The 23,361-nt window shown below is 43.4% G+C and overlaps 1 protein-coding gene across 1 annotated transcript; it reads left to right on the forward strand.

The window, feature by feature from the left end:
• The first annotated feature begins 679 nt into the window (after positions 1-679).
• Positions 680-16,747, forward strand: mxra5a (matrix-remodelling associated 5a). The gene is made up of 8 exons (XM_071464839.1): positions 680-1,128; positions 1,881-2,095; positions 2,191-2,320; positions 3,575-3,965; positions 4,140-8,144; positions 9,761-10,679; positions 10,777-11,103; positions 13,460-16,747. The coding sequence occupies exons 2-8, from the start codon at positions 1,905-1,907 to the stop codon at positions 15,048-15,050; spliced, it is 7,554 nt and encodes a 2,517-aa protein (XP_071320940.1). The 5' UTR covers positions 680-1,128; positions 1,881-1,904; the 3' UTR covers positions 15,051-16,747.
• Positions 16,748-23,361: the final 6,614 nt, after the last annotated feature.

Below are 23,361 nucleotides of genomic sequence, written 5' to 3' on the forward strand. Positions count from 1 at the left end.
GCCTCATGCTTGTTTTCTTCTGGCCCAGAATGTGCCCAGTTCCATGGCCCGAATCTGTCCCACATACAGAATGACTGTCAGATACTACTTCCACATCAGAAAATCTTGCAGCTGTCAGAAAATACCAGAGGATAACAGCTGGAGCCGGCCCAGATGTGGAAGTATATGAGCCAGGACTCAGGCATGTTGGGCCAGAAGTTTAAATGTTACTATCTGGGCTGGTCCCACAGTCCACACACATGCTGGTTCACTTAACTGGTGACTCCAAACTGCCTGTAGGTGTAAATGGTTGTTTGTGTCCGTGTCAGCCCTGTGATAGACTGGTGTCCTAGCCTACCCCACCTCTGGCCCAACATCAGCTTTTTAGATTGGCTCCACCTCTTAAAGGATAATGGTATGGATGGATGTCCTGTGCTGTCAGTACTTGTCAAAGATTGTGAGGGAAGAACCCGACTGAAGCTTCATTCTTATCAATAACTTAAGGTTATAAACTTTATACCTCACAAAATATAAGGTGTGTGAGAGGAACCGCTCTACAGCTGTGAGGGGGGAAAATAAAAACAGATCATAGTTTATTTAGCTTCAGATTACCTCCTGCTTCTCCCATCCAGCTGGTCCTGAAACCTCAGCTATTGAGCTGAATCTAATTTCTCATGGTTTGAGTGTGACTCACCGAATGCATCCCAGCGACATCAACACACACTCAGCAGCATGAGTGTGTGCTTGGCTGTGTTACAGTATCGTATTCTCAGTGGAGTCCCACTGAAGAACTCCCACTGAAAGCTCTCTGCAGCCTCTTGTGTCCTGTAGGAAAAGCCGTGGCTCCTCCTGTTGCGCCTCCACAGTGCGCGCTGCGGAGCCGCTCTCAGTGCTTCTGGAGCTCCACGGCGCACACTGGCACTGAGGAGTGCTGCACATGAAGTCTGTGCTCATTTCTCTTCTGTGCTTACTTACTTTTCTTTTCTCTTCCGTCTTTTCTTTTTCTCTGTAACACCTACTTTGTTTCCTTCGTCTGATAAGTTTCACTTTTTTCCTCGACTTCTACTCCAACTGTGCGGTTTCCTGATTCAGTCCATGTTGGAATGGAACATGAGGAGATCCCTAGAGGAAGGCTATCAAGGGTTTGAGGTAAGAGCATCTATATTTCAATACAACGAAATAAGCTTAAGTTAAAATGAAATATGTAGGAAGCCCTTTGGCTGCAGCGCAGTGTGCGCATAGTCACCGCAGTTGATCGGTGATGGGGCGGAGGGCCCCCCCCCCGGACCTGCAGCCAGACGCGGGTCCCCTCTCATCTGAGAGGTTTAATAACCACTCCAATTACTATTGTTTTCACAAGACTATAATAATGCCGATGATGATGATGCCGATGATGATGATGCCGATGATGATGATGATGATGATGCCGATGATGATGATGATGATGATGATGATGATGATGATGATGATGATGCCGATGATGATGATGATGATGATGATGATGATGATGATGATGACGATGATGATGATGATGCCGATGATGATGATGATGATGATGATGATGATGATGATGATGATGACGATGATGATGATGATGATGATGATGCCGATGATGATGATGATGATGATGATGATGACGATGATGATGATGATGATGATGATGATGACGATGATGATGATGATGATGATGATGATGATGACGATGATGATGATGATGCCGATGATGATGATGATGATGATGATGATGATGATGATGATGATGACGATGATGATGATGATGATGACGATGATGATGATGATGCCGATGATGATGATGATGATGATGATGATGATGATGATGATGATGATGATGACAGCCAGTAGTGCCAGGCTTGGTAACATTACTGCTGTCACACCGACAGCTCCTGTGATTGCTCCTCCCGCGGATGAAGATGGACCCTCCCGCCTTGTGCGTCCTCCAGACCCTGCTGGTGCTGGTGATCTTGCCCCCGGTTGCTACTGTCTCCTGCCCCCGGCCCTGCTCCTGCCCCCAGCCCACAGAGCTCCACTGCACTTTCCGCTCCCTCATCACCATCCCAGCGGCTGTATCGAAACATGTGGAACGCATGAACCTCGGGTCTGTAGCAGGGATGGCACATCCAGGCCTAGTATCGTTTCTCCTCAGTGGGTCTAATGTTCATTACCCCGCCCTTTGTGGTTTTGTTGCCCCAGGTTCAACAGCATTAATAAGGTCACAGATGAATCACTGGCTGGTCTGAGGAAGCTGGAGCTGCTGATGGTTCATGGAAATGACATCCACACTCTACCTGATGGAGCGTTCAGGGACCTCGTATCACTACAGGTACGCTGGCTTAACACGCCTGAATGAATGAATGAATGAATGAATGAATGTAGCTCAGGTTTAAGCATCCCTGAGCAAGACACTGAACCTCAATGACTTTCACTTTCTTTGTGTGGGCCCTTTGTCATGTTTTCACAGAGATGTGCATGTTTTGAATTTATTTTATTTATTTTTTTTATGACGTTTTATAGTGCCCCTGAGGAGTGTAGACAGCACTGACTGTTAAACTGTGGTGCTACAATCACCATATTTGGAACAGGATGTGTCCAAATTTGTGACCATGGCTCTGTTGTGTTTCTAGGCTGACCAGGTAAAAAAAAAGTCACCTTTATGGATCATGAAGATCCCATATTTTACACTTTTGTGCTGTTACATTTGAAGTGTTAATATCCATAAGAAAATATATTTGTGGTTTTAACAACCAAAACCATCTCGATGTAGTTTTAACATTTCCTCAAGAGAGGCCCTGAGCCTCTCTTCTGATTGGCTCTCTGTTTTCTGATTAAAATAGAGACGATTTCAGGTAAACACTCGGCGAAACCATATCCTGCAAGGTGGGATGGTGGGTCCAGGTGGGCGGGGCTTGGGACATGGTTGAGAGCGGTGACTGCTTTGTTGTGACATCACAAAGTTACAGAAGTCCTGACAGCTCGTTTTAAGGCTCAGTTCTGTGGACTGAGTGCTGTGATACTTTAACAGTATTAATAGAGAACCTAAACCTGCTTTAAAATCCAAAACACGTCTACCTTTATACAATGTGAGACCTTTAAAAAGTGTTAGAGAACAGCATTCATCTTCTCTCTTTACATGCTACCTTACTCTGCCTTTTTTCTTTAATCATATTCTTCTTCAGTTGGAATATGGATCAAAATGTGAATCTAAAGGAGCATTTAAAAATAGCCTTGACATTATAAAACCTTTGATAACACTTGTATCTACATAATAACTTAACAACTATATGAGAGAAAGAGAGAAAAAATATTTGTTTCAAATTATGTCCTTAAATATTCTTTTAACAGACAATCACTTACATATATGTTCAGGAACTGCTTCTTTCCGCGTCACTGCATTTAATAGAAATATTCTAAATGTACTGATGAAGATTTCTACCCTGTTCACCATCACAAGTGTCTCACCTCAGGAAAATCTAGGATCTGATGGATGTCTGTGATTGGGTGTGGCATGGTTTAAGAGATTCATAATGTCATGATCACTCATGATGACTTCCTTTTTCCTTGCTGCTCATTGGTTTAGATGTTGAAGATTAGCTACAACAAGCTGAAGGAGATCAACAGACATACCCTTCAGGGTCTTTGGTCTTTGGCCCGGTTACACCTGGACCACAACCAACTGGAGTTCATCCACCCAGATGCCTTCCAGGGCCTCACCTCTCTGCGACTTCTGCAGCTGGAAGGCAACAAACTTCAGCAGCTGCACCCAGCGACATTCACCACCTTCACGTTAATGAGCCACTTCCATATCTCCACCCTGAGGCACCTCTACCTGTCAGACAATGGATTGACATCACTTCCCTCCAGGCTGGTGGCAACCATGCCTCACCTAGAGAGTCTGTTCCTCCATGGGAACCCGTGGTCCTGTGACTGCAACATGAGGTGGCTCCATGACTGGGATAAAACCTCACCAGGTTAGACCTTTCATTTCTGTGCTGCAATTTCGTTCCGACCTTTCTTTATTCTTGTGGAAAAACATGAGCGGACTGAGAATGTCCAATGATTTATACTGAACATTCAAAGATGATAAGTCAAGACTGCTTCATGGTCTGATTTTAGAACATTTTTTTTATTTCCCTTCACTCCAGGTGTCTTGAAATGTAAAAAGGACAAGGCCCTTCCTGGTGGCCAGCTGTGTCCTATGTGTTACTCTCCCAGGCACCTCCAGAAGAAAGAGCTCCAGGCTGTGGAGAACCTGGCCTGCAGCAGTCCAATCATCAGCTCTCCCAACAGGACTTCCCCACCTGAGGACAATGAAAGTGAGGTCGTGACCATAGACAACTTCAGGGAACCATTTGGAAACATCTCCCTGGGCCTGTCTGATGAACATGGGAATGAGGTGGATCTGGAATGTAGCATTGGTGAGCCAAAAGAGATCAGCAAGATCAGCTGGGAGCAGGTCAACCAACTCCAGCTGGCCTCCAACATCACTTTGTCAGTGGATCTCGAATGTCCGGTTGATAGAGAAAAGTATGAGCAACTGTGGAGGCTGATTGCTTACTACAGCAATGTGCCAGCCCACCTACAAAGGGGGATTATGCTCAGCAAAGAGCCTCATCTAACTTATGTGTATAGACAGGACTCTGAGAAGGATGCCCTCTACTACACAGGTGTTAAAGTTAATGTCATGGCCCAGCCAGCATGGCTGATGCAGTCATCTGCAGATCTTCAGCTGAACAGACTTCAGTCATCAGCCAAGGTGGTGAAACTGATCCTGAGCACAGAACTCTCAGAGACAGTGGAGGCAGAGCTGGTGCGGAGACAGAGAAGGACGTGGGTTTTGATTGATTCAACAAACAAGACCCAAAAAGCGTTGAGTGCTATCCTAGGAAGCCAAAGTCAAATGTACTGTGATGTGCACAGTTCTGGCCAACCAATAATTTACTGGATGTTGCCAGACGGCTCCAAACTGGAGGCACCATACAGCAGTCCAGACAACAGGGTGTCTGTGTCCAGTGATGGACGGCTGGTCATTAAATCTGTCAGCCATACGGACACAGGAATTTACTACTGCATTGCCAAGGTTCATGGAGATCTGGATGTCCTGCCATTCCATCTGTCAGTGCATGAATCCTCCAGCCCTCTCCCAGGACAGGATGCCTCAATTACACCTACTGAGGGATTTGCTGGGAACCCCATCTCCCTGCCTTGCATGGCATCTGGCACCCCTGATGCTGAGATCAACTGGATTCTACCAAGCAACAACATAGTTAGCTTCAAAGCCAAATCCTCCAGAACATTGGTCTATTCCAATGGCACTCTACACATCCCACACACCCAGTTATTAGACAGTGGTTATTATAAATGCATTGCCATTAATCAACATGGTGTGGATACGCTGGCTGCAAAAATTGCTGTTGTCAGGCGCAAAGGGCTGGTAAGGCCTTTGAGGAAGGTTCTACCAAGACCTCAGTCAGCCTCAGGGGTCAACACTCAGATTAAAGTCCTCACAGAGGATACAGAGGAGGCATCGGGGGGCACTGAAGTAACTCAGGAGGTGTCTCCAATTAATCGGCAGGATCCTCAGAGAAGAAGAATTCCAGAAGGTGTGGCCCCAGGAAGGAGGGGGCTCCATCCATCAAGGAATATGTGGCGGAGGCCACCAGTGCTTCGAAAACCAGCAGGACCCCGTGTTGAAGACAGGAAGAATATAATTGAGAGCAGGAGGAGGATTAATATGACAAAGAGTAAAATAGACCCAGAGAAATGGGCTGACATTTTGGCTAAGATTAGAGATAGAAACGTTCAGAATACTGTGACCCCACTGCCAGTTCAGCACACAACAGAGCCGACACTGGCAGAGCAGACAACACAGTCACAAGAAACTATTGAAGGATCATCAGATGGCGTGACTGCGCCGGAGAGAGAGAGCCAGGATTACCTCACAACACCACACACTCCAGTACCACACACACAAATGAAAACTAATAAACACAGTACACAAGGCCAGGGAAGTCATGTGACATCTTATCACTACACTATAGATCATACACATGATATGACCTCAAACAGGGAGCACACACACACAGTAGATGCTACAACAGAGCCACACACAACGCAGACTACATACAATATACAGCACACAACCCATGATGCAAACTTGGATCTATACACAACTTCAAACAGTGTATTTTTCCTCCCACAGACCACATCTGTTCCCCTCCATGCTGTCACTTTCTGGCAGGCGAACACAAACAGCGCAAGCAGCAGCAGTACATTTTCTCTACAAGAGAACCATAGCACAAACACAGATGTTGATGGAGTCAAAACAGCTGATTGGTCCAAGGCATCAGAGAGGAGCGAGAACACTGATAAACCCAACGTTGTTGCCAGCTCTAATAATGACTATGAGCTTTCTTCGAGTGGAAGTCAAATTATCCCTTCAGTCAACCCAAATGAATCCGAGACAGGCCAAGAAGAAAATGGAAAATATATTAGTGAGACTGCAACAACGCCACAGCTACAAACTCAGCCAAAGGATACAGCACTTAAGTATTTGGAATCCCAAGCAATGCTCACAACAGCATCTCCAACAACAACACTTGTGCCCTCCACTACAAGGAGGGGGCCTAAAGGACAATTGCCCCCGCGCTTCCGGCAGCCTAACTCCAGGAGAAGGAATGGGGATCGGAGAAAAAGACCAAACAGAAGGAAACAAAAGCTGAGTGAACCCACCCAGTTTATTGCCACCACACCTGAAAATGCTCCCCTGGCAACAGTCAGGACCACCGCTCCCACAGAGCTAAAAATAGAACCATTACAAGTTACAACAGCCAAATTCAATACCACTGTTCCATTCACTGGCAGCCAAGTGGCGTCATCAGACAGACTGAGTCATACAGAAAGCACAGTCTCCGGGCATGACAACGAGGTAGCCACCAAACCCACTTTACTACCAGCCAAAACTAAGGACAGCCTTCTACCCCCAGCCAAACCACTATTCACAGGCATATCGGCGGCACCATCATTTCCAACAACCTCTCCAGGAGTGGGTCACGGAAAGACGATTTCTCAAACAACCTTAAGAACTGTAGAGAATGCGTCTCCTCCTGAGATCTTGGATATGCTCACATCAACCACTCAGCAGAGGTTTACAGACAGCCCTCTTCCCCCTGTTAGACTTTCAGAGACACAGAGGGCAAGCGTTAAAGGAGACCTTGGATCTGAACCATTTTCTAACAGTTCCTTTGGGGCCACTGCAACAGTGGAAACAGATGTCAAGGACAATCAATCAGACTCTCAATACACACCTACCAAAAAGATGCCCTCCCCATCTGCTTCAGCTGCTTCACCGATCGAACATGAAATCAAGACAACTTCTGGATACATTTCGAGCAGCTTAATTACAACACTGAGTAGAGTTTCTGAAGATGATTTGGAGACAGAACAGGTTACCACAAAGACCATTCAGCCTACTGAGCCCGAAAGATATTATTATAGTTCCAGTCAAAATAACACTACTAGCAGTGAGTCAGAGGTAGATCTGCATCTTGAAGAAACTGCAAACATAGGAGTTATTGTTCCTATCACAAGTACACCCATAACAACGCCTGCTCCTGTTACATCATCAAGTACTGATCCTGTGATCCCATCCAGAGAGGTGTCACATGTCACGCTACCCAAAACATCTCCAACAGGAACTAAAACAGGACTTACATTGAAGGCCACTACCCAGGAGGCTCCCAGGATCACAGTCAACCACAGTCAAGACCAACAAGTCAAACCAATCATCACCACATCCGACCCTAGGAGAGAATCAGACTTCCATCCCACAACCCAGTCCCCTCACCACACGCTGACTTCCCCAGCTTTACAACCAACCATTAGGCAGACGATCAAGCAGACGGCCACTCCTGCCCCAACAATTACTGCAACCCAAACTAATCCATTCAGAGAGAGACCGCTAGCAAGCACTCAGGAAGTCTCCAGAATGCTCCAGCTACCTGGACGAGTGTCCATTCCAAGAGGGAAGCCAAGGATAACTAAGAGCAATTTCCAGACTTTCACTGTGAAAGCTGAAACAGATGCTCAGCTTCCCTGCGAGGCTATAGGCGAGCCAAAGCCCTTCCTGTCATGGACTAAAGTTGCTAGTGGTATGTATGACTCAGACTCAAAATTTTTTACGTACATTTACATTTACAAACACTGTTGTGGGAAATATTAAATGGTTAAATAATTGGAATATTATCATATATTAAGTATATATCTAATGATATAATATTTTGACACTGAGCAGATGCTGATACAACATTGTGATATATACCTATATATATAAACCCTATATTAGATAAAACAAGAGATGTCTGAATGGAAATGTTTTCACATATATCTCTTAGTGGAGTCCTTGTTGTTAGATGTTCAACATAGTTGGACATTCATCATAAGTAAAGATAAATTTCCTATATGGTCATGAAAACTACAGATCCATAAAGAATAACAATGAAAAATATATATGACATATTAAATGGATCATGTACATGGTACGAAAGCTATAATCTACCACCAGCTCCTTTGATATTTCCATAACTGTAGGAGTAGATGATCTTGCTTATAAAATTGACAACTTACACCAAACAACTTTTGAAGTGATTTCACTGTGACAGACCAAATTTCCAATGTCAGAGTAGAATCATGAGCGTTTTTCATCATGATGTTTCAATGAAATCAAATATGTTTGATGTTATCTTACCTCTGTAGTCTTGGCTCATGCAAATAGTGACGTTAAATTACACCGTCGACTTCTCCAGCACCAAACAGGAAGCAGCAAATATGCATTAAATATGCATTAAATACGTAAGGGAGGCAAGGATGATTGGACACAAGGAAAATCATTTCAAAATAAAACAGGAAATCATAAATGCAAAGTCCAACACAGTCTTTTTAGATGCAAATGATGACAATTAGAGTGTGTTATGTTACTCACTTTATACAACAATAATAAGCAGAAGAAGAAGAATGGAGAATTTCAAAGAGCATAAAAGTCATGAAAAAATCTTGTAAAGACTGCGGATCTTGCAGAGTCACTATTTGCAAGACTAGATTCCTTTGCGATTATTTCCCATCGTGCTCTGTGTAGAGATTTACAGGGAAAAAAACCCAGACTTTTTCCAGACTTTTTTGATCTTTGAAATTCTACATTATTAGAGAGACTAAAAACATAAAATGAGCCCTATCACTAGACAGAAAGCTGATACTGAATGAATCCAAAGTTGCAGAACTCTGCATTACAACCAACTGTGTTTTTTCATAGGGAAATCACAGTATGAAAATATCATGGTTATGACAAATGTAGTATGTTTAATGTATCCTTAAGAATAAGAAAAAAGTTAAGGTGAGGGAACAATTGTGGTCATAGTTTTTTTTAAAATGTAACATGAATGGAAGAACATTCAGGACTTAAGAAAAAGTGGCTGAAGCTCAATTTTTCTTTTTTGTTTGTCTCATGACTCTCTTTCCTTTTATTTCATCCTGTTGCTAACCAGCTGTCCATTTTTGTACAATGTGGTCCCACACTGACAACATAATTAATACAGGGAAAAAAATTACAACAGGAGTTTTTAAACATGATTTGCCAGCCCACTTGCAATACCTTCGTCGCCCATCAGTGACCCACAGCATATTGTTTATTTTCTTTTCTACTTTCTAACTCACTTTGAATGTGTGAAAAAACACTGTTATATATGAAATCTCTGTCTCTTCATTCACACAGGGCCAAGTATAGCTCAGAACACCAGGGTTCAGAGGTTTGAGGTCCATCCCAATGGTACATTAATCATCAGGAACACACAGCACATGGATGGGGGCCAGTACCTGTGCATGGTCCAGAACCAGTATGGTACAGACAATATGGTGGTCAACCTTGTGGTCCTGTCTCAGCATCCGCGGGTGCTCCAGCCTCGGAACAGAGACATCACAGTGCCTCTTGGCGGCAAAGTGGATTTGGAGTGTAAAGTGGAGGGGTATCCTATACCTAGAGTCACATGGGTGCTCCCTAACCAGGTGCACATGGCTGCTGCCCCACTTGGTGTGTCACTTCAGCAGCGTGTGGCTGTCCTAAGTAACGGAACCCTCCGGATCAGCCAGGCCAGTTACACAGACAGAGGGATTTATAAGTGCATTGGCAGCAGTGTAGCTGGAGCTGACACTGTCTCAGTCCACCTCTATGTCTCAGCATTGCCACCTGTGATTCAACAAACACACCTTGAAAACACCACCCTCCCAGAGGGCAGCATGGCCTACATCCACTGCACTGCCACAGGGGCCCCACCACCTGTCATCCACTGGATTACACCTGACGGTGTACAGCTCGCTGCCTCCCAGGTTTTTACAAAGCGCAACCTTATCGTCTTCCCCAATGGGACCCTCTACATACGGGGACTGGGCCCAGGAAATGCTGGGAGATACGAGTGTTCAGCCAGTAATGCAGTGGCATCCAGCAGGAGAACCGTGTTCTTGACCACAAGAGGGAATCCGTCCTCTTCCAAGGCCAGTATCACCTCATCATCCCCCCAGAGAACAGATGTGATCTATGGGAGTAAGCTGCTGCTCAACTGTGTGGCAACAGGAAAGCCAGATCCCTGGATCATCTGGAGGACACCCTCTAAGAAGCTGGTAGATGCTCAGTACAGGTAAAAGCACAAGCTAAATAACATTTTTTCTACATCCTCACTTAAATGTTTAATGTTAAATGTCCTGTGGATACTGTTATTTCTATTGTTTTTGTAGTTTTGACCCCAGGATCAAGGTCTTCCGCAACGGCACTATAACCATTCATCCTGTGACAGTGGAGGACAGTGGTGACTACATGTGTGTGGCACGTAACAAGATGGGTGATGACTATGTTCTGCTGCGGGTCAACGTGCTGACCAGGCCGGCCAAAATAGAACAGAAGCAGCAGCGATCCAGTCAGGAGGTGGTGTACGGTGGAGACTTGAAGGTGGACTGCGTGGCCTCTGGGCTCCCCAACCCTGACATCAGCTGGGCACTGCCAGATGGCACCATGGTCAACCCGGTCAAACAGAAAGACCATGTCAGTGGAGGACGCAGTCGCAGGTATGCTTGGGCCAATCGTCAGTAATACAGAATATCGTAATATTTCCAGCCATATTTTTCATAATATGGAAAAAAAAGGCTGATGGGTGCGACCCTCATTTAACTGCTTTACCTACTGTTCATGGTACCTTGGCATGTGACAAATAAAACTGTTCTGTAGTGGCAGCATAAAATAATATACAAATAAGAATAAAATAAAAATAAAATACAGTAATATTGTATATCACAATATTTGGGCTGGACTGTATTGCAATATCATGTTTTGGATATTACCCAGGCCTGGTCGCAGGTATGAGCTGTTGCTGGCCTGCATCACAAAGGGACTTAGTCTGCCTCTCTTTCTTAAAAACCAAGAAGTTCAAAAAAGTCAAAAGAAATCCTCCAACTTCTGCTTAATGGTGCAATTAAAAAGACATAGGTAAAACAGGACTTACATAAAATCTGAGTATCCAGCCTTAAACCTTGATGTTTCTGGTCAGTTTTGTTGTTTTCTAAATCTAGTCAAATTGTGCAGCTTTAGATTAGGTGCACAGGAATTCTTCAGCCTTTGATGCTGAACCAAACTCCCTAAAATGAAGAAGATTAGGCTTTGCAGCTCATGCATGATCTGCACAAAGATCGTCATCGCCTCCTCCCACCCCACACACTCTCATGTGTAGATCAAAACTTTGCAGTTTGATAAAATCCATTCAGAGCTGCTTAATCAACTGAAGAGGTTGCAGTAGAAGTTGTAGTTTGTGGTAACACTGAATGAATGAAAAAGGATATAAATGTGTTTTTTTTAGCCAAGTTATTGCCAAGGAAGGAAAATGTGAGCTGTCTTTATTGTAAACACTGCTGTGTTTATGAGCACGTCTCTTCACCACAGGCCAGTGTAACATAAAACTGATTTGACATGTAGATTCACTTCTGTTGGTGACCCAGGTCGACCTGCTCTCTTAAAACTACCATTAGTGGTGGTGTTTAAAAAACCCAAATCCTTTGACTTACTTAACAACAGACCTGCAATTAATCAATTAAGACATTTAAAGATTCATTAGAAGTGTCCATATGCCATTACCTCATCAAATTAAGAGCAGGCTCATTATTATTATTGGAAAGTACTCCCTGACTCTGTGCTGAAATGGCGGCACACCGCCCTGAGATTAACAGCTCTCAACTTCCACAGAAAATTACTTCATGAACCAATTCTGGCATGTGCTACTACAGGCCAAAAACTCCTTCGTATTTCAGCTGAATTTATTGTTTCCTGCTACGACACATGGAACAAACTGTAAATACTACTTGTCAGTTTATTAAGGTTGGGCATTCAAACGTAAAAAGAGAGAGAGTGAGAGAGAGTGAGAGAGAGAGAGAGAGAGAAAAGGAGAGAAGGCTAGCAGGAGGAAAGACAACACAAGAGGTTCATTATAGACATGTATAATACTAATACAACTACTACTACTAATAATAATAATAATAATACTAATAATAATAATAATGATAATAATAATAGTTATCATTTTTATAAGACTAATACTAAGTAACTAATACTAATACTTGTACTACTAGTTATAGTAGTATAAGTATTAGTAGTTATAAGACCAATAATAATGTAGCAGAGGGTGTTGAGCAGGATGATGAGGGCTAATCGTGGGCTTCAGTCACAGATCCAGACTCAAAAATACACATGCATCAGTTCAGCAAGGTAGCCTTCATGCACAGGTAAGGTGATGCAGAGGAAATGTCTCTGTGCTCCAGACAGGCTGTCCACCGCTGCACAGGGTGTTTTCACATGTAGTCTTTTTTTAAATGAACCAAACTCAGTCCTCTTAAAGTGGATTTATTTAGGCTAACATTGTCATCATGATGCAACCAGATTTCAGACCAGGTCCCCCAGAAAGTCCCCCAGTTATCTACAAAGCTCATGTGATATGTTAGACACCACCTTGATAGCTAGAGGGTGAATGATATACATGTTATCCCTGGCCATATTAGGACACAGGTCCTAATAGCATATATACGACTGTGGGATTAGCCAGAAAATAGCTAAAAGAGGGAGAAAGCTATTAAGTGCTTGGTCTCAACTAAGTTTAAAAGTACGGAATAGCAAAATTAACTCAATAAAGGCAGAGCAGCAAAACATACTACCAGAAACACCAACAACCAGAAATGAGACAATACGATTCCAGTAGCACATCAGCACATCCAATGTAAAGAAAGCTGTTGGTCATAATGTGTGATGTCTAAATCCACACAATTGTATATAATTAAAAAGGTGCTATTCCATTGCATTAATGCACATTTAACAGACCGATCCAGTGTAACAATCTGTATCCTTCTCCTCCCCTTCCCTTCCTGCACCTATGTACTGTAGGTACCTTGTATTCGACAATGGGACGTTGTATTTCAACGATGTGGGCATGCCAGAAGAAGGTGACTACACCTGCTACGCTGAGAACCAACTCGGCAAGGATGAGATGAAAGTCAGAGTCAAGGTCAAGGTTGCAACTTCCCCACCAAAAATTCAGGACAGAGATCAAAAGATTGTCAGGGTTTTCTATGGTGAGACCGTTACACTGAGATGTAACACCAAAGGGGAACCAAAGCCAGTCAAAACATGGATATCCCCCACAAATAGAGTGATATCCCCTGAATTAGACAAATACCAGGTCCTGGATGACGGGACACTGGTGGTTCAAAAGGTTCAGCGTTTTGATGGCGGTAACTACACTTGCATTGCAAGGAACAGTGCAGGACAAGACCATAAAGTCATCAAGCTGGAAGTCCTGGTAACACCTCCGATGATCAATGGCCTAAGAGAAACTGCCAGTGCCGTCAAAATAACCGCTGTCCAGGATCAGCGGAAGCTGGTGGACTGTGTTGCAAAGGGAACCCCCACCCCTCGCATCATGTGGGTTCTACCGGGAAATGTGATCCTCCCTGCACCATACTACAGCAACAGAATGACTGTTCACCAGAACGGTACCTTGGAAATCCGCTCAGCCAAGAGGACAGACTCAGGGCAGCTGGCTTGTATAGCTCGTAATGAAGGAGGGGAGGTCAGGCTGGTGGTTAATTTGGATGTGAAAGAGGTTGTTGAGAGGCCACAAATTAGAGGCCCAAAAACCAATAGCCTGTCACTGACTGTGGGGAATGCCATGGCTTTGAATTGCTCCTTTGAGGGCTCAAAACTACCTCACATCACTTGGATCTTACCCAATGGAACACCTTTGCGTAGTGGTGCTAGATACTCTAAGTTTTTCCATCACCCTGACGGGTCTTTGATCATCAGTAACCCATCTGTTGGTGAAGCTGGTATGTACCGCTGCCTGGGGCATAATTCTGGAGGGCTTGTGGAACGTATAATCACATTGTCGCCTGGAAGAAAGCCAGAGATCCACAACAAATACAACTCTCCTGTTAGCATCATGAATGGGGAAACACTTTTGCTCCATTGTCTAACCAATGGCAAACCCCTCAGACTAACATGGACCCTACCCAGTGGAGTTGTCCTCAACACGCCACAGAGAGCTGGACGATATTCTGTACTGCCTAATGGGACACTTGCAATTCAACAAGTGACAGTCTATGATCGGGGCTCCTATGTATGCCGAGCAGCAAATGAGTATGGTAGCTCTCTGCTTCCTGTATCAGTGACTGTAACTGCATACCCACCACAAATTACCAATGGCCCTCCCTCTGTAACTTACGCTAAACATGGAGTTGCTGTTCAGCTAAACTGTGTAGCAACTGGGATTCCTAGAGTGGAGGTAGCATGGGAAACACCTGATAAAACCCGCTTGGCTGTCAGTGCACAGCCACGCGTGTTTGGAAACAAGTACCTCCACCCACAAGGTTCCCTCATCATCCAGAACCCGACTCAAAGAGATGCTGGTGTCTACAGATGCACAGCCAGGAATGCCATTGGTGTAGACTCTAAGGCTACATTTCTCAATGTGTTCTGAAGAAATTCACTGTTCATCATGGTCAATGTCATACTGTATGCCCAAGCAACTGCCCTTTGAAAGCAGCTAAAGATTTTATTGATCCAAATGTAAAAACTGCTGTCACAATGATGAAATAATAAGTTGAAAGCTTAAAACCTGCAGTGGTGCTTTGAGTGTGTGCTGTATAGAGGTCAAAAGAGGTCACCATTCTGTGTATAATCCACATCACTGGGACATATCAATGGGCCTCCCTTCTTTGGTTCGCTTTATTTGTTTTGTTGAGTAATTTAACTTTAGGTTTATGACTTATACAGTCCCTTCGGACAGTACAGCATATCACCCTTAACCAAGTGATATCCATTTTACTAGGGGAAAAATACCAATGAACCAAGTAACAACTACCGGTTTTCTATGTGACGACTCAGTAAATAGTTACTAAAGGGTATAATTTGACCAAGACAATGTTGATTTTATTGAGATTGAAATTATTTTTGTTTGTGTCATATAGTCATGCTCAATCATTCAGATGAGCTGTAGCTATTTAAACAGTAAGTTGTCTTTGTTGACCTGAACTTCTCACCTTGCTATAGTAATGTACAGGTCCACACAAACTGTGACATGACTGGGTGTGGTCTGCTGTAAATCTTGTTTGTGAAGAACCACCTTTAGGTGAAATGTTACCTTTCAGAGCTTGGTTGCTTGATGCTCAAGAATCATGCCAATCTGTTTAATAGGACACACACGTTTGTCAGATAATAACTCAAAAACAGAATGGAGCATCCCGGCAGGCACGAAGCTGGCCACCAAAGGCATTAGATGTTGGTATTTAGTTGAATGTAGGCTGTGACGTCAGGTGACCAAAATTCAATGTCACTTAGTAAATGTTGGGTTTTGATGTCAACCTGTCTGTCCGACGTTAGAGTTGTAAGAGTCAAACATCTTTCTGACGTTACATTGATGTCCGGTGCCGGGGGATAGAACAAATGAGTTATTTTTGATAAATGAAACCAATTCTCCCACTATGCAGTTCTTGTGTAATTAATGTAAATCAGTGCTTTACAAATGACGACAAATCCTCTATAACAAAATTATTCACATTCGCCTTGACCAGTTTCCCCATAAAAGTAAAATTGTTTTCACTAGTTTTTGAAATGGTGCTCTTTGTTCATAATTACCGCCAACAACCAGACAAATATGACCAAACACATAAAGGGTAAAACATATTTAATAATTAACCATAAAGCAGGGAAGAGTGGAAACTGTGGGGTGAAGTAACAATCCTTAGCTCTACATGTACCTTTGCTTTGATGACACAGGAAGTTGTTTCTGACAGTAACAGATTATGTCAAGGAGTTTGGAAATACATAGCTTCCCATTTTCTAACAAGGAAATATGGTTTAACTTAATTACAGAATTGATCAAAGATATGTCTAATGTGGATTTTTTATAAGGTGTGAATTGAGAAATCTGTGCCTTTTTGGAAATGTCCATCTAAAGTATTTTCTGTGTTCCTGTTCCTGCAGTCAGATGTTTCAATAACTGCTTGTTTCCTGCTTTCACTGGTGTGCACCATCTTTGAATCTGCATCTGAAAAGTGTTGATACAGGTTCTATGTCCTCATTTGTAAATTATATCTTTGACAGACTGTGATGCAAAGCAGTTTTCCCATAGTTTAATAAATAGTTTAATAAAAGATTTCCACTCTTTTCTACAGAGTTCAGAGTCAAAAACAAAAACTTTTTTATTGCTGAGGCAGGGAAAGCAAAATATTGGAAAAAAAAAGAAGATGATGATTCAAGAGTGTTTGTCACTGTACTATAAATGACATCCATGAGTGAGATTAATGTTTTTAAAAACACTTGGAAAAAGCCAAAAAAGCTTCAAATCTGCAAACGTTTGTTCTTCATAATGAAATTATTGAAAGGTAAATGTAGTTTTTGTTCAGTCAGCTTTGCAGGGCAGATAAACATCTGAGAAAATACTTAACTTAGCACTTTGGATGAAGGAAGTAGGTCACCATGATTCTCTAAGACTAGAAACTTGCAATCATTGCTCTGGGAATCAGCCGCAGTCTTGTCTTCCAGAAAGACAAAACATCTGGAGCCCTGAGGAAATCTCCCATTAGTTCAGCAGATTTGACCTGTAAGGGTCACTTCTTGGGAAGTTTTAGTATTTGTGACTCCTTTTTTAAAACCTGGTCTTCATCATAACAGGGCAGCAGGGTTAGCCAGTGCTACACTGTGCTGCCTCATCTAACTTCCTCCAAAATGATCTTTAGCTTTCTTCTTGCAGATGAAGTCAACATTTTCCACCCTGAAAACTGATTAGACTGCAGTGATTAGCTAAAGTGGACCACTCACTTTGCCATGACCTCATTTTGTTATAGAGCTGTCCGTTTGTGACCCACAACCTGTGTTCATAGAGTTTGGAAAAGCTCACATCTTGTGCCCACCTGTTTTTCCCCAAGTGTGACTGTAGTTTCCCCTCATTACAGAAAGAGACAGTCATCAGAATTAAAGGTGCCATATTGTATAAAGGTAGATGTCCATGTGCTTGTGATTATAAAGCAGGTCTAGGTTCTATATTAATAGTTACAACAAAGCAGTCACCGCCCTCAGCCAGGCCCCAAGCCCGCCCACCTGGACTCACCATCTAGCTGTGCAGGATTTGGTTTCTCTGGGTGTTTACCTGAAATCTTTTATTGGATCACTCAGAAAACAGTTAGCCAATCAGAACAAAGGCTTAGATTCTCTCTTCTGATTGGCTACCAGAGCTCCAGAGAGACGACTGAGAGAGGAGATGTAAAACTACACTTGATGGTTTTTGGTTCTTAAAACCACAGATATATCTTCTGATGGAGATCAACACTTCAGAAAAACCACAGAAGAAGTGTGAAGTATGGGACCTTTAAGTCATGCCACGTTTACAGATGTTTATGCTGCTCACAGGGAGTGACTTTCCCGTGCGCAGCTGCTCTTCAGATAGTTCACTAAAGAAACTGACATCATGGGAAATTGAAAAAGAAGTCCCTTTTAGTAGGTCAGTTGTAATCGAATCATATACTCTTCAGCTCAGATGGAACAAAATGAAGAGAAGCTTTAGTGGATGAACCTACTGTGATCGGTGAATCACTGGAAATTTTTACATGACGCTGCAGCTGATGAATGATGATGATGAATCAAAGATTCAGCTGTGGAGAATCTGTGTCCTACAGCAACGCTATCAATACATCTGAACATCAAGGCAACAGAGAAACTACACTTGAAGGAAAAGTGAAAGGACTGCTCCCTTCTCCAGTGCATGAGAGCACAGCGTCCTCCTCTGTGGCTGCTGTGATGTTGATGACAAGATTTCCATCAGGCTCAGATTCAGCGCTCTGCACAAATTGTAAGCATGCGTGTTTAATATACTGCTTGTTTTTCACAGTGTTCTCACACGTGGCCATGAGTGCTAGTCTTCGTTGTAAATCATTCGATCATCAGCGTCAGTAAATAAGCTGCTAAATTGGAAAGATGTGACACTAAACTTTTACGGCCTTGATGGTATTTGGTGCTCAGTGCTCAGTAAATCTGGCTGCTGAGAGTTCAATTTACCAATATTCAACCAGTCACATGAGAATTTCTGAGTATTTTCACTGCACCTAAAACAAGCCACCAGTCACCAACACTTCAGAGGTTGACTCCTGAGAAACGCATCAGTATTTGTGTAGGACCCACTTGGCCTCCCTCAGAGCTGCTTCTTGCAGAATGGATCCTGGGATATGTGTTTAACTAACTGTCAGTTAACTCTGCATTTATTAACTGCCAGTCGGGGAGGGTTTTGGTCTCACTGTGAAAACCAAGTTCACATCTAAATTTTCACAGTGAAGGGGGTGCTGTGCGAAGCTTCAGGTTCAGGATTAGCCTGTTACAATTTGCCATAATATTTGCCATGCTATTATTTGCCATAATAGACATATATCCATTACCATAAGGTAATGGATATATGTCTATCCATTACCTTATTTTCAGTCTCTTCACTCCTTTCGTCTCTTCCTCATGTTAAATAAGCAAATGTTTTTTACACCATTATTTACACAAATCGTAGACATTGAATCTTAAGTTTGATGTGGAGCTAAAACAACTTCACCGGTTGTTAGACTTAAAGTCTGGTCTGACGTGGAGCAGGAGCCAATGAACAGAAGCTAAAATTGGTGTAATATGGTCACATTTTCTGGATCTAACTACAACTCTAGCTGCAGAATTCTGAAGAAAACAAAATGCCATAATTGAGTCTTCTGAGAATCGTTGTTATTTGGTCAAAGTGGTGTCTCTGCAGTGGTCCAAAAGGGTTGTTCTTAATCTCTTAATTTTCATGGGAGTGTTCTGGTGTAGCATAGCCTACAGTGAACTAATCAGAGTGCCATCTCCCATTCCCTGTAAAAGCTAGGCACACTTGCAGCTTGGTGGATTGTTAATGGTGCAGTGTTTCTCACAGAACTCAATTCTGTTTGTGCTGACTTGATTATAAATTGCGACTGGACCAGTGAGTCCAATCCTGACGCACGGAGGGGCTGAGTGAATCAGTGCGCTGCACACAGCTCTGCAGGGAAGTAAGGGCACAAATTACAGTGTTAGACATATTTTATATTATATGATGAGAAGTGCAGGTAAATCTTCGGTTCATTATGAAACTATGGACACATTTAGGGGAAGCACGGGCAACACTGTAGTGGATTTACCAGGTAATAAGAAAGAGAGCGTCTCTGCAGAGCCTCATGTGTCATGGACATAGCAGTGTTGTACAACATACAATGTGTCACAAAGATCTGACCACACATCGTTTTAAGACCAACACGCCCATGGGTGCAGCTGTATTTACAATTCAAACAACGCGGGCGCTGGACGGTGAAATGTGTTGGTCTGAAACTAGCAAACACACTTGTGTTGTGTGGCTTTTCATCGCTTTGTGCCGGGTGTATGACAAGAGCTGTAGTCTCAAACTTTGTTACAGCAGAAACCGAACACGTGAGACTCAACATAATGTTCAACTGGTTCTGCAGAGGAAGCTGGAGGAAGACGTTTAGCTACAGTGTCCACAAAATCCAGGATTGTGTTTATATATATATATATATATATATATATATATGTGTGTGTGTGTGTGAGAGAGAGAGAGAGAGAGAGAGAGAGACAGAGTGAGAGAAAGACATAGACAAAGCAAAGGTTTATGAAAACTGAAATATAATTTCATCAATGTTGTGTGTGAGAAAATATTGTTAGGGAATCTCAGACAAAGTGTGATTCACGTTTCTGCAGAATCTTCCTCTTGGAGTCTGGCTGGACCCGGAGCTGGAAGATGAATCACTTTATGATGATATTTTAGCCCTATCTGCCTGGTTTGTGAAGGATTTTCACCCAGATTGGTTGAGGACTGCGGGTTAGGATTTTCATCAGAAATGGTTGAGGGCCGCAGCGGGGGATTTACATCCCCATTACTTTCCTGCATACACCAATCAGAGGGCTGTCCCAAGGGTGTAAGACATGCCTAAAGCTCATCCAAACACTGATGAAACAGAGAGAGAAGTCAGATTTAGAACTAATGTTTAATAAAGACATAAATAAAAAAGTTAAAATCCAGGATATTATATATAAGTGCCTTCAGGAAGTGTAGGCTGAGGGAGTTTCTGTCTGAAAAGAGTGAAAATGAAAAGAGATGCCTTTAGATTCAAGCCACATCTTTTAAAACATCACATTAACCTGCTGTCTTGGTTGACAGACCATATGCAAAGAAAAAAAGAAAAAAAATGGTGTCACCTCAGTCTTTTGCATTATCTTACATCCAAGTCCTTCCACAAAGTTTTTTTCTGGCATTCACAACCAATCAAAGCATTTCCTCCAGAGAAGTTGTTAGTTGCCTGGCAGCTGGACTTACATTGGTACTTGTGGTACGAGCCACATATAGAACATGTATAAACAACAAAGTCTTCAAGTTGTGTTGCACTATTCACAATTTAGGGTAAGACCCGGCGTAGAGCTAGAGTTCATCTCAACTACAAATAACGTGTTCACACAGTAACGTGACAAAATCTCAGGGATGCTGGGAGCCAGGGGTCGGACACGGTACTGGAGCACTGGGGATGAGTTAACCACAGGCACAACACCTTACAGACAGGAGAGAGTGAGAGAGGAGGAGCAGTGACCTTTGACCTAGATGTAATTAGCTTACATGCTGGTTGATGACTTGTGGGCTGTTTATTCCCTCTACTCTGTCTAAAACAGACAAAAATGTCTGTGGTCTGGTTTTGTGGACACATTTTTGATGAGCGATCAGCTCGTTAAAGCTCGTTAAGCATACAGCTCTTAAATAGTCCTAAATAGTCTGTAGGTACAGAACCTGTTTGTGGTATTGAGAAGAAATTGTCGCAGGTGTCTACAGTTAGCGTCTCCCTCACATCTCGCTCTTGGTCACACAGAACATGTCACAGTGGGAATACAGCATATTCTACCTCCACATGCTCATTTTCATTCAAGGATTACTTACTTACAGATTAGCTCCAATCTTACATTTAAGAGGTTGTGTTTTTTTTAAGTTTTTAAGAAAGATGCTTAAGATTTAAAAAGACTTAAAAGATTTTTGTTCACGTATCAGCTTTGCCTCCAGGTCCAGAAACCACCACTGCTTTGAAGGCCAACAACTTCTCCAGGCACTCAAACTCCTCCAGGCCCTACAGCACAGTCTCAACGGCCGAGAGGATCCCATGCAACAGTTGTCTTTGCCCTGCAGGACACAAATGATGTGGATTTCCCACATCAGAGAGAGAGTGGGAAGCCATGAAAGTTGCTCCAGAGGAATGGAGACGCTGGCTGGAGGAGGCTGGAGGAGGCAGAAAAGCCCCAGTTTCAGTCGGCTTCCTGCCACTGCAAGGACCAACTCCACCCGTCTGCTCCACCCCGTCAGGAGCCTTGTAACGAGCTCACCCTATATTCCCCTCCACAGCTGACTGTCATTACGCTCACAATCCCCAATTAGCCCGATCGCAGAAATTGCGGGTCATTAGAATGCGAAGCCTCTGGTTGAACCACGGATCAAATTAGCCGAGTGGCTCAAAGCATGAATCCAGATAGTCATGAGACGCCTCGCACAAATGATGAAGGCGGCTCCAAGCAGTTAACCCAAAACATATGGAGGTGCTTAGGATTCTCTGACGGTTAACACATTTCCCTCTCTGTGTGTAGGCAATCACAGTACAGCAGGAATGTGTAGCCTACACCTGTACACACCCATTTCCTCTTCTTCCTTTTCTCCCTCACACAGCCTCATCCACAGTCATCACCAAATCACAAACACGCTATCAAGCAGAAAGCTGCTGTACTCATCAACCTACAGAGGAGTTCCAGATAGGGACATTATCAGGACTATCTGTTCATCTGAACAGACTCAAGGAAGAGGCAGAGGGGGAGCTCTTTGGTTGAAAATAAAGAATAAACAAGTCAGGTCAGGTCAGGTCAATCTTTATTGTCCTTCATCTGCATACGAGTACACAGCTTGAACAAAATATCGTTCCATACGGACCAGGGTGCAAAACAATAATGGACACAGACAGTAATGGACATATCCACAGTAAACAAAAGGTGCAAAAAGGTAGGAAGTAGGTGGAGTAGTGCAAAATAGTCCAGTCTATTGAGAATCTCAATAAGGTGCTGGTGCTGCATTGAATGTCCACTTAAAAGAGGTATTTCACAGACCATTGTCCATTTGAAGAGATATTGCACAGTCACATGGTATTCAGGGCTCGGACAGCTTGGGGAAAAGAAGCAGTTACAGAACCTTGCAGTGCGGGTACTAATGCTGCAGCACCTTTTACCAGATGGTGGAGGGACAAACAGACTGTGAGAGGGCTGAGAAGGGACTTTAACAACTGCGCACACAGCGTGTCTGGAAGATGTCCTGGATCGCGGGGAGGGAGACCCCTGTGGTCTTTTCAGCTGCGCTCACTATGCGCTGCAGAGACTTGTGTTCCTGCGCTTTGCAGTTTCCGTACCACACAGTGATGTAGCTGGTCAGGACACCGCCCACAGCTCCTCTGTGGAAGGTGGTGAGGGCTGGTGCTGGGAGACTGGCTCCCTTCAGTCTCTGCAGGAAGTGAAGGCGCTGCTGAGCCTTCTTCACTGTTGAGCTGGACCAGGTGAGGTCGTCGGATATGTGCACACCAAGGAACCTGGTGCGTTCGACTCTCTCCACTTCAGAGCCACTGATGAGCAGGGGAGGGGGGTCAGCCTGCCTTCTCCAGAAGTCCACAACCATCTCTTTAGTTTTGTCTACATTTAGAGACAGGTTGTTGATGTGACAC

The sequence above is a fragment of the Trachinotus anak genome, unplaced genomic scaffold, assembly GCF_046630095.1.
Source record: "Trachinotus anak isolate AG129_WGS33_773 ecotype Australia unplaced genomic scaffold, CSIRO_AGI_Tana_v1 ptg000026l, whole genome shotgun sequence".
NCBI classification, from domain to species: Eukaryota; Metazoa; Chordata; class Actinopteri; order Carangiformes; family Carangidae; genus Trachinotus; species Trachinotus anak.

What these genes read in the sequence shown, in the direction of transcription:
- mxra5a (XM_071464839.1), top strand. Translation starts at nt 1,905, where the DNA reads ATGAAGATGGACCCTCCCGCCTTGTGCGTCCTCCAGACCCTGCTGGTG. An exon ending in GGGACCTCGTATCACTACAG is followed by an intron (nt 2,321 to 3,574) that starts GTACGCTGGCTT and finishes TCATTGGTTTAG; the next exon opens with ATGTTGAAGATTAGCTACAA. An exon ending in CTGGGATAAAACCTCACCAG is followed by an intron (nt 3,966 to 4,139) that starts GTTAGACCTTTC and finishes CCTTCACTCCAG; the next exon opens with GTGTCTTGAAATGTAAAAAG.